At 48.7% G+C, this 11,034-nt stretch overlaps 1 protein-coding gene across 1 annotated transcript; it reads right to left on the reverse strand.

Annotated features, from left to right (window-relative positions):
* Positions 1-2,301: 2,301 nt before the first annotated feature.
* C1QTNF12 (C1q and TNF related 12) lies at positions 2,302-8,619 on the reverse strand. Its single transcript, XM_066564174.1, has 8 exons — positions 8,461-8,619; positions 7,583-7,702; positions 6,803-6,914; positions 6,210-6,391; positions 5,430-5,538; positions 4,933-5,023; positions 3,710-3,788; positions 2,302-2,400 (listed from the first exon to the last, which is right to left on the reverse strand). Exons 1-8 carry the CDS (start codon positions 8,617-8,619, stop codon positions 2,302-2,304), a joined length of 951 nt encoding a protein of 316 aa, XP_066420271.1.
* Between the last annotated feature and the right edge of the window lie 2,415 nt (positions 8,620-11,034).

Raw genomic sequence — 11,034 nt, forward strand, 5'->3', positions numbered from 1 at the left:
AAAAGTGGAATTCCAGCTCTGGAATCGTGTCCCAGTTTTTGAGGACAAAATGAAAAATTCCCAAAATATCCCAGGGATTGCCCACAGGCCCCCCCTGCTCTGTCCCCTCTCAGATTTTCATTTTTCACTTTTCCTTTCCCATTTTTTTTGCCCTTTCCCTGTTTTTTTTTTTTTTTGGAATCCAATATCCCGTGACCGCCCCTCGCCTCCCATCGCCTCCCGCTCTTGGTCTGCAGATCAAAGTGACAAAAGAAATCAAAACCTGGGAGGAAAAGAAAACAGCTCCTGAAAAAAAGGGGAATTTTGGGAGAATTCCTGCACTTCCCACACAGCTCCAATCCCTGATTCCCTGAGGGAGCATTCCATAGGAAAAAACCATAACAATGCCATGTTTTCCATGTTTTCCTGGTCCTTCCTTCTGCTTTCACAGGATCAGCACTCCTTGATTTTCCTGGATTCCCCTTTGGAATCTGCCCTTCCCAAATCCCCCAAATCCCCAAAATTCCTCACCCCACATCCCAGCCCCACAGGTCAGCACCCAAACACTCGGGACAGGGAGCAGGGAAGAGAATTAAAGATTTCTCCCAGATTTCCCTGGGGAAAAGGATTCCCCTTTGGAATCTGCCCTTCCCAAATTCCCAAATTCCCAAATTCCCAAAATTCCTCATCCCACATCCCAGTCCCACAGGGAGATTGATCAGCTCCCGAACACTCAGGAGTAGGGAAGAGAATTAAAGATTTCTCCCAGATTTTCCGGGGGAAAAGGATTCCCCTTTGGAATCTGCCCTTCCCAAATCCCCCAAATCCCCAAAATTCCTCACCCCACATCCCAGTCCCACAGGGCAACACTCAGGACAAGGAGTAGGGAAGAGAATTAAAGATTTCTCCCTGATTTTTCCAGGTTCAATGACTCCACAGCCACTGGGCATGGGCAGGGAGGGAGGAACAGCTGGAAAATCCTGGAAAATCCTGGAAATTCCCTTTTCCCTGTGCTGGGAGAGCAGGAGAGGCCCCCAGGGCTGCAGGCTGAGCAAACCCCAGCCCAGAATTCCCATTCTTCCCGGGAATCACCTGCCCTGGAGGTGCCAGACAGATGATATCGGGGTTTGGCACCCAAATCCGCATTCCTCCTGCAAACACCAATTTAAATTCCTGGCTCCCAGAGCTCCCGGAGCCAGAAAAAAACGGGAATGGAACAAAAATCTGCGATGCCAGGATGTGATAAACGGGGTGGGCCAGGGACCGGCTCGGCCCAGGGGGTTTGGGGCTGGGGGCACCGGAGGGGACTCCAGAGATTCCCAAAAAATCCCAAAACCCCCGCTCCTCCCTTGGGGTCCTGAGCGGGATAAACCCATGGGATGGACCCGGGAATGGGGGGAGTTTGGGATTCCAGGATTGAGGGAGAGTTTGGGATTCTGGGATTGAGGGGGAATTTGGGATTCTGGGACTGGGGAAGAGTTTGGGATTCCTGGTTTGAGGAGGAGTTCAGGATTCCAGGATTTGAGGGAGAGTAAATAAATAAACTGGGAAAACTGTCCATATAAACTATGGAAAACCATATATATAAATATAATTATATATATTATATACTTTCTAAAAATATAAAATATATATAATTATATTTAGAAAATATGTAATTAGAGACATAATTATATATATTATAAATATATATATATAATTATAATATATAATTTTATTTTGATATAAAGGATATAAAAGAGTTCAAGCCTGGGATTCCTTGGATTGTAGGAAAATTCAACATTTTCCTTGTCAAATACACCCAAATCTGAACCTGGGAGAGGATCCAAACCATTCCCAGCCCCCTGGAAAATGCAATTTTGCTGGAAAATCCTTGTCCCCTTCCTCCCCACCACACAGAAAAGAGTCACTGATTTATTTCTGATATTTCCCATCTCAATCCTTCATTTCCGACCCCAAAACAAAACCCAAATCAATCCCAAAGAAAACCCCAAACCCGTGCTGGTTACAAGTGCTACAGTGAAATAACCAAATTACAACACAACGAGCTCCCAATGCAGCGTGCGGCTCCGTGAGCGCCTGGTGAAGCACAAATTAAATATTCCAAGGGGGTTTTTGGGTAAAAAGAGGATAAAAAGCAGAATTCTGATGAAGAACGAGCTGGTGAGGACCTCAAAAATCAGCAGCACCTTCTGGAAGCAAAGCTGGACAAGCTGGGGATGAATGAAAATTCTGCAGGAACAGGGAGCGGTTTCAAGGTTAAAGTGGGGGTTTTTCAGTCCAAAAGGCAGGAATTTGGGAATTTGGGGGCCATCCTCGCTGCTAGGCTCCCAGCAGCATCCCCATGAAGTCAGAGCCGGGCTGGACGGTGACGGCAGCGCCGGCGCCGTTGTCCACGAAGATGGAGGTGTACTGGCCAGCCTGCGGGGAAACGGGGAAAACGGGAATTTCTGCAGGACAAACACGGGAAAATCCCTTCCTCCAGCAGCAACCTGTGGAGTTTTAGCTTCCTTTTTAGCCAGGGTTGGGATTAAATGTGTGAGGTGGAATTTCTTGTTTGGAATCAGACGCTTGTTAGTTTTTATTTGTATTATTGTCCTATAAACTGAATTATGCAGCACTTTACCAAACTGAAAACGGAGCCCTGTCTCTCTCTACAAGGCCTCTTAGGGCTAAAGTGTCTAAATAAGAAATGACACCTAAATTATTTTTACTTTTTACTCAATAACCAACTACCCATGGGCTGCAATGTGGAGTTTTTATCCAATGGCACAAAAGCACCCAAACCCAGCAGGAGGAGGAGGAGGAGGAGGAAAAGGAGAAGGTGAAGGAGAAGGAGGTGAAGCAGAAGGAGCAGCCACCACTCCAAAGCCTCCATCTTGCCCCATTTATTTCTTATTCTAAAGCCCCAAACTCCGAGTTTCCCAGCCTGTGACACCTCACCCTCCTACCCAAACTGCACACCCACAATCCCAGCTCCACCATTCCCTTCTGGAAGCTTCTCCTCAGCCCCGTGCTGTCCCGGGGCTCAGCCCCTGCCAGCACAGAAATCTGAAATTCCCAGCAGGAATTCAGCCCAAGTCTGGGGCTGAGCCGATGGAGCGGAAGAATTTTTGTGGCTTTGGAAGGAATTTGGTGTGGGTTTTTTTGGGGTTTTTTCCAAAAAATCTTTCCTGCCCTGGCGCCTTTTTGGGTGAAGTGGGTTCAGAGCCCCTCCTGGGAGGTGGGAAATCCCACTGGGAATAGAAATTCCCAAAGAAATCCCATTGGGAATGGAATTCCCATGAAATCCCATCGGGAATGGAATTTCAATTCATTGGGAATGGAATTCCACTGGGAGTGCAATGCCAGGGGAGAGTTGGGAAATAAAAATAAAATTTATTATAAATATTGGATTTTTCTTTTTCCCGTGCCTTCAATTCAGAATGTGAAACCCCAGTCAAGTTTTCCTCCTGGTGCTGCCCCAGGTGAGGAATTTCCCTCCTTTAAATGTAGGAACAAAGAGGGTTTATTATTTAATTATTATTTATTGGCTACTTATTTAATTATTTATTTTACTGTTCTTTATTAAAAATCATTAATTTTAACATTATCATTATTTATTGATTTATTTATTATTTAATTCTTTATTTGCTATTTATTTCCTGGAATTCCAGGGGAAGGTCCAGGAAGTAATTCCATGTCCTCCCCAGAGATTTGGGGCAGAAATTCCCAATTTTCAGGGCCTCACCTGCAGCTGCAGCAAGCCATGGACATAAACAGTGAAGATTTTGCTGTTGCTTTCCAGGCCAGCAATGACTTCCAAAGACCTAAAAATAAGAAATAAACAGATGAAGAAAATGAAAAGTTGGAGCCCCTTGGCACCTGCTCAGTCCAGTTAAACTCAGTTTTAAGCCTGGCTGGTTCCTGTCCATTGTTGTTTTTCCTTATTTTCCCAATTTAACCAACCCCTTTCCTCCTTTTTTTTTGTTTTTAATTATCTTTTCCCTGAGATGAATCTCTGCAAGTCCCAGCGAGTTTTTCCCAGGAGAAAGGAGAGGTTGGAGCCCTTGGCAGCGGCTCAGGCGAGGCTGTGTCAGGTCCTGCCCCAGCCCTCCCCTGCTCCTCCCGAGCTTCCGGGGCTCATCCCAACACCCCAGGGCTTTTCCAGCCCCATGGATGGATGGATGGATGGATGGATGGATGGATGGATGGGTGAGTCAGTGCTGGCATTCCCAGGAAATTCCACAGGGAATGTGTCCAGGCAGGCTCCCAGCGCTGCTGCCGGCTCCGTCCGTCCCAGCCATGCGCGCCTGGACTGGGACCTGCCCCAAATCCCTGCCCCAAATCCCTGCCCCAAATCCCTGTCCCAAACCCACCCTGAGGGAACCATCCCAAATCCCTGCCCCAAATCCATCCTGAGGGACCTGAGACCTGTCTCAAATCCATCCTGAGGGATCTGTCCCAAATCCATCCTGATCATTCTGGGATCCCTGTCCCAAATCCATCCTGATCATTCTGGGATCTGTCCCAAATCCATCCTGAGGGACCTGAGGGATCTGTCCCAAATCCATCCTGATCATTCTGGGATCCCTGTCCCAAATCCATCCTGATCATTCTGGGATCTGTCCCAAATCCATCCTGATCACTCCCACTGCTCTGGAACATGTCCCAAATCCATCCTGATTGCTCTGGGATCTGTCCCAAAGTCATCCTGATTTCTGGACCTGTGGATTTCTGGAGGAGCTCAGGGCAGGGCATTAAAATCAACCTGGGAAGGAATTTGGGGTCTGGGGCCAAGGACAGAGCCACAGCTTTGCCCTCTGCTGGAAAAGCTCCTTTTCCAGCCCCTTCTTCCCTGGAAAAGGTCCCAAAATCCCCCTGAGGGAAAGAATTGCCAAAGTTGGCTGAGATGTTCAGAAATGTGGAAAATTAGAGGGAAAGAATCCCCTCAGTGGCCCTGGGGTGCCTCACGTGTGTCTGTGGCACAGGGACTCAATGCAGATCAGCACCCGCACGCTGTCCCGCGCCCGCAGCTGCACTTTGCTCTTCAGCTCGCTGTGGTCTGGGAAAAACAGCAGGGAAAATGTCAGAAATCCCACCAGTTCTGGGGTTTGAGGGACAGAGGGGCATCAGCAGCCCTGGGATGGCTGCAGGAGGTGCCAGAAGGTTCCTCCATATCTGATGGAGCCAAAGGCAAAGGATCCAAGGTGGATCCATCACTGGTCATCAGGGCAGAACCTCTGGAATAACAGATTTAACATGGGATCCATCAGGGATAGAACATCTGGGATAATGGATTTAAAAAGGGAATCCAAGGTAATCTATCAGGGATAGAACCCTGGAATCTCAGATTTAAAAAGAGGATCTGTCACCAACCATCAGTGGCAGAACCTCTGGAATATCTGGGAATCCTCCAGGGGTTCTCTGGGGGTTCTCGAGGGGTTGGGGCTCCCTGGGGCAGCACTCACCAATGTGGATGTTGGCTGAGAACTGGTAGATGCCACCCACGGGGGCGGTGAAGCGCCCGGTGGCCAGGTTCAGCCCCGAGCCCCGCAGGAACGCGCCCTTGGCCATGGGCTGTGGAGAGAGAACAGAGCTGAGCCCTGGGCTGAGCCCAAACCCACCCCTGGGCTGAGCCCAAATCCCTGGGCTGAGCCCAAATCCCTGGGCTGCTCCTGGCTCCATCCCTGGGCTGATCCCAAATCCCTGGGCTGCTCTGGCTCTGCATTCCCCTTTCCCAGAGGGCACAAGCCCAAACCCGACTCTTCTTGTCCCTGGCTGCGGTGCCAGTTTGGCACCCAGAGCCTCCCACAGCAGCTCCAAGCCAGGAAAAATCAGGAATGAGTTGGGCACCTCATGCCTGAGGCACAGGAAGCAGCAGCCCACGGCTGGGATGGCTTAATTAGTCCCATTTTCCCTGCTAATTAATGAGGCAGCAGCTCTCCCTCCAGCCCTGCCCATGCCTCAGGGCTGATCCTGCCTGGCTGCCAAGCCAAGCTGCCAAAAGTTTGGGAAATAATGGAATGGTGGATTTTAAAAGAGGATCCAAGGTGGATCCATCAGGGATAGAACCTCTGGAATAATGAATTTAAAAAGGGGATCCCAGGTGGATCCACCTCTGGCCTCCTGTGGACACCTTCTCATGGATTTGTCTCTTCCTTTCAGCCCCAGAGGAGTTTCTGGGCCGAGCAGAAGCCCCACAGAGCCCTGGAGCTGATCTCCAGCAGGATGAGGCTGGAGTTCCTCACCAACTGGAAATTGTGGAGTTCCACCAAGGTCTTCTTGTCCACCAGCACCTGGCCCTTGAGCTTGCAGTGGAAGGCCTCCTCCAGGCGCCGCTGTGAGGGAACCTCCTCCAGGGACAGCAGCAGCGGGGGCAGCTGGCTGGGCTGGGCTGAGATGGCCAGGGAGGCCCTGTGCTCCATGGCTTCTGAGGGGAAAAGGGGAATAAAATTAAATAAAATAAAATTAAATAAAATCTTTATTTAGTGGCCTGCCCATTCCTGTTCCTGTGATGGAACCTTCTCCAGGGGCAGCAGCTGGCTGGGCTGGGCTGAGATGGCCAGGGAGGCCCTGTGCTCCATGGCTTCTGAGGGGAAAAGGGGAATAAAATTAAATAAAAGGAAATAAAATCTTCATTTAAGGGCCTGGCCTATGAAACCATTAATGTGTGCCTGGAATTCTGCACTTGGATCTTCAATTAAAGCCCAGCAGCACTGGGGGAACATTTTTGGTTGCCATTTTGGTTCATGGTTCTTCACCAAAACAAAACTCCTCCAGCCTTTAACACCCTTTACCTTGAATATCCTTTGGAAATCTTGGACTTTTTAAAATCTTTTACCTTTTAAGATCTCCTTGAACTCCTGCAGAAGAACTTCCCTGGTGACTTCAGCCCCCGGAGCTCCTGGAGGTCCCTGAGGCCCGGGAGGCCCCGGAGGCCCCACCAGGCCTCGCTGAGGGAACAAAGGAAAATTTGGGATTAAAACCTGGGAATTGCAGAAAATCCTACAGGAACATCAGCAACGTGAGGGGGTTTGTTCCCAGAAAATTCCTGGTAATTTTTGGAGGACACTGAGGGATCAGGAAGGGCCAAGAGCTCTGAGAGTCCCTCAGAGATCTTTTTCCAGCTGCTGGGACTCCCATTCCTCTGATAATCCTCTAAAATTCCATGGAAAAGCTGCCCAGACATTCAGAGGATGCAAAAAATGCCTCAAATAATTAAAATAATTAAAAGAATCCAAGATTGTCCAAGCAGCAGATGAAAAGTGCCACATAATTAATGAGCTGTCACTCAGCTCATTAATTTGAAATAAACCACTTGTCCACACCTTGATTAATTGATCCTTTGGGATACTTGGACTTTATCTCTTGGAAGGAAAAGAAAAACCCTGATTTTATTTTTAATGAGTGGGAAAATAACCTAGAAAAGGCTCAATTTGAGAGAGTCTGGTTCAAAATTCCCACATCTCCACTGCCAAAGCAAGAAGGCTCAAATTTCTCAAAAATGGAGAATTAAACCCCCCAAAAAATGGAAATTCAGCACTCTTTGGGCTGGGAAAAGCTGGAACCTTGAGGATGAGCAGCAGGAAGGAAACTGGGACACGTGGGGTGCAAATCCTACCAATTTTTTGTCTTTGCCTTTGCATCTCCTCTTGGAGTTGCTGCCGTCGTCCGGGCGGTGCACGAAGGAGATCCAGGTCCTGCGGGGGTCTGTGATCCGTGCATCTGCAGCCTCCAGGAGCTGGGGACAACCAGGACAAGGATCATGGATGGATTGGCCTCAGGGGTCCCAAAAATCCAGCCTGGGCTGGTGGTGCTGCTTTTGGAGGACACTGAGGGTGGCCTTGAGGGATCAGGAGGAGCCAAGAGTTCTGAGAGTCCCTCAGAGATCTTTTTGTAACTGCTGGGGCTCCCATTCCCTGATAATCCTCTGAAATTCCATGGAAAACCTGCCCAGATTCTCCTAAGATGCAAAAAAATCCAGTCTGGGCTGATCCTGCTTCTTTTGGAGGACATTGAGGGATCAGGAGGAGCCAAGAGCTCTGGAAGTTCCTCAGATCTCTTTTTCTGAGTCCCTCAGAGATCTTTTTCCCACTGCAGGGACTCCCATTCCCTGATAATCCCTGAAATTCCATGGAAAACCCACCCAGATGTTCAGGGGATGGAAAAATGGATCATTCTGGGAACAATCCCAGAACCCACCTCGGGAGCTCTCTGCTGTTCCCGACATGAGGAACCATCAAAATTAAACATAAAAATTGAAGGAAATTGATGCAATGAGGTTGGGAAAAGAGGCAGGAAAATCCCAATAACTCCAGGAATAACTCTGGGAACGATCCCGAACCCACCTTGAGAGTTCTCTGCTGTTCCCAACATGGAGAACAATGAAAATTAAATAAAAACCCAAAGAGAATTGATGAAATGAGCCCGAAATCAGCGCAGAAATGGCAGGAAAATCCCAATAAATCCAGAATAACTCCAGGAATGACCCAAACCCACCTTGGGTTGCTCCTCGCTGTTGGCCAGGGAGGTGTTCAGGGGCTCCGGGTGCTCCTTCCTGCCCCTCCTGTCCCTGTCCCTGTCCCTCCTGGCCGCTGTCACCACGCGGGGACACAGCTGGTGGCACAGCAGCGCCAGCAGCAGCCACCAGCCCGGCATGGTGGCAGCGAGGAAAATCCAATTTGTGTCCCAAAAAATTGGAATTGACCAGGTCAGGGTCAAGGAGCCAGGGGGAAAATGATCCAGGACCAAAAAAAAATCAGATTTGTGTCCAAAAAAATCTGAATTTATTAGGTCAGGATCAAGGAGCCGGGGATAAAATGCTCCAGTACCAATAAAAATCCAAATTAACCAGGTCAGGGCCAAAGAGCCAGGTGTAAAATGCTTCAATACCAATAAAAACCCAAAACCCCCAAATTAATCAGGTCAGGATCAAGAAGCTGGAGGAAAGTCCTTCAGGAGCAATTAAAAAAAAGTCAGATTTGTCTCTAAAATAAATCCAGAATGAAGCAGGTGAAAAGGATCCAAGCAGTCAGCAATAAAAAACCAGATTTGTGTCCAAAATAAATCCAAATTAACCAGGTCAGAATCAAGGAGCTGGATGAGAATCCTTCAGGAGCAAAAAACCCCAGATTTCTCTCTAAAATAAATCCAGAATTAAGCAGGTGAGAAGGATCCAAGCAGATTTGTATCAAAAAAAAATCAGAATTTCAGAAGGATCCAAGCAGATTTGTGTCCAAAAACATCCAAATTTCAGGAGGTTCCAAGCAGCCAGGTGCAAAATCCTTCAGGACCAAAAAACCCCAGATCTGTGTCCAAAAACATCCAAATTCCAGAAGGTTCCAAGCAGCTCCTCGGGATGGAAAAGCCAGAGATTAATATGTTTGGAATTTGTTTGGAATTCTGGATCCTCAGGAGATGAAGCTGAGTCCGTGGGAGCTTCCCAGAAATCCCAGAGGCGAGGGGCTGCTCTGCCCTAAATCCGGCCTAAAACCGGTTTTAAAGGCACTCAGCACCCCCAAATGGGGCTTGAAACTGGTTTTACTCAGCCCCTTCTGACCCCAAGCCGGATTTAAAGCTGGTTTTACTCTGCCCCCCCAAACGGGGCTTGAAACTGGTTTTAAAGGCTCTCAGCCCCCAGATGGGGTTTAAAGCTGGTTTTAAAGGCTCTAAACCCTCCCAGGCTCGGTTTAAAGCTGGTTTTAAAGGTGCTGAAAGCCGCAGGGCAGGGCCGGGCCCGGCTCAGGCGGGGTTTAGCCAGGCTCGGCTCAGAGCCCGGGACCACCCCGGCCATTCCCGGCACAAACCCTCGAACTCCGCTCGGCGCTGCGGGGAATCGGAATCCAGGGAAGCGCCGGCATCCCGGCCTTGGAGGGACAAAACCCAGCCCCGCACCCCAAAACAGATCCCAAAATACAGATCCCAAAATACAGATCCCTCAGACCCCCAAAAATCCCTCACACCCCAAAAAACAGATCCCAAAACCAGATCCTTCACATCCCAAAACAATTCTTCACACTCCAAGAAACAAATCCCAAAAAACAACTGTCACACCCCAATAAACAAACCCCTCACATCCCAAAAAACAAACTCCAAAAAACAAACCTCTCACACCCCAAAAGCCAAATCCCTCAAATCCCAAAAAAAGAGACCCCTCACATCCCCCCCCCAAAAATCCCTCACACCCTAAAAAACAAATCCCAAAACCAGATCCTTCACATTCCCAAAAAACAAATCCCAAAACCAGATCCTTCACATCCCAAAAACCAAATTCCTCACACCCCAAAAAACAAATCCTAAACCCCAAATTCCTTACATCCCAAAAAATAAACCTCAAAAAACATATCCCAAAAAACAACCCCAAACCCCAACTGCCTCACACCCCCCCAAGAAAACCCCAAAAACCAAACCCCGAATTCCTCACACTCCAGGAGCTCCGCGGGGGGAAAGCGAAACCTCCCGAGCCCGGCAGGAGCAGGTGGAGCTTCCCAAAGTTTTTCCTTTTTTCAGTTTTCCCCTAAAAAATCCCCGCAACCCCCGGCGCTGTCACGGGGCAGGAGCGCGCGGGTTCCGCATCCCAAACCCCAAACCCCAGATCCCAAACCCCAAACCTCAATCCCAAATCCCAAATCCCCAATCCCAAATCCCAAATCCCAGCTCCTGCCGCGGCTCCGGCTCCTCGCGGCTTCCCGGAGGAGTTTCCAGTTTCCATCAACTCCCAGAAAAGGAGGAGGAAAAAAAACAGGGAAAAAAAAAAGGGGAAAAGGAGGAGCCGCAGGCGCCGCTCGCACGATCCCATGAAATTCCCCGATAATGGAACTGCCCCAGGTTGGGACCAGCGCCCGCTTCCTCCCTGCGCATCCCTGCAAAATCCGATCCTTTTGGGGATTTTATCCCAGAAAAATCAAAAATCAGCTGCTTTTTTTTTTTTTTTTTTTTTAATTTATCCCAGGAAATTCAGCTTTTTTGTTTGGATTTTATGCCATAAAAATCAGGGTTTTTATGGAATTTATCCCAGCGAAATCAGCTTTTCTTTTGGGATTTATCCCGGGGAAATCAGTTTCTTGGGGGATT

The sequence above is a fragment of the Molothrus aeneus genome, chromosome 21 (genome assembly GCF_037042795.1).
Source record: "Molothrus aeneus isolate 106 chromosome 21, BPBGC_Maene_1.0, whole genome shotgun sequence".
NCBI classification, from domain to species: domain Eukaryota; kingdom Metazoa; phylum Chordata; class Aves; order Passeriformes; family Icteridae; genus Molothrus; species Molothrus aeneus.

Bases quoted from the DNA above. Each gene is read 5' to 3' on its own strand.
- C1QTNF12 (XM_066564174.1), bottom strand. From the start codon at position 8,619: ATGCCGGGCTGGTGGCTGCTGCTGGCGCTGCTGTGCCACCAGCTGTGT. The intron at 7,703-8,460 runs GTGGGTTTGGGT...GGTTGTCCCCAG, and splicing joins ACAGCGAGGAGCAACCCAAG to CTCCTGGAGGCTGCAGATGC. The intron at 2,401-3,709 runs GTGAGGCCCTGA...GTTTCCCCGCAG, and splicing joins ATGGCTTGCTGCAGCTGCAG to GCTGGCCAGTACACCTCCAT.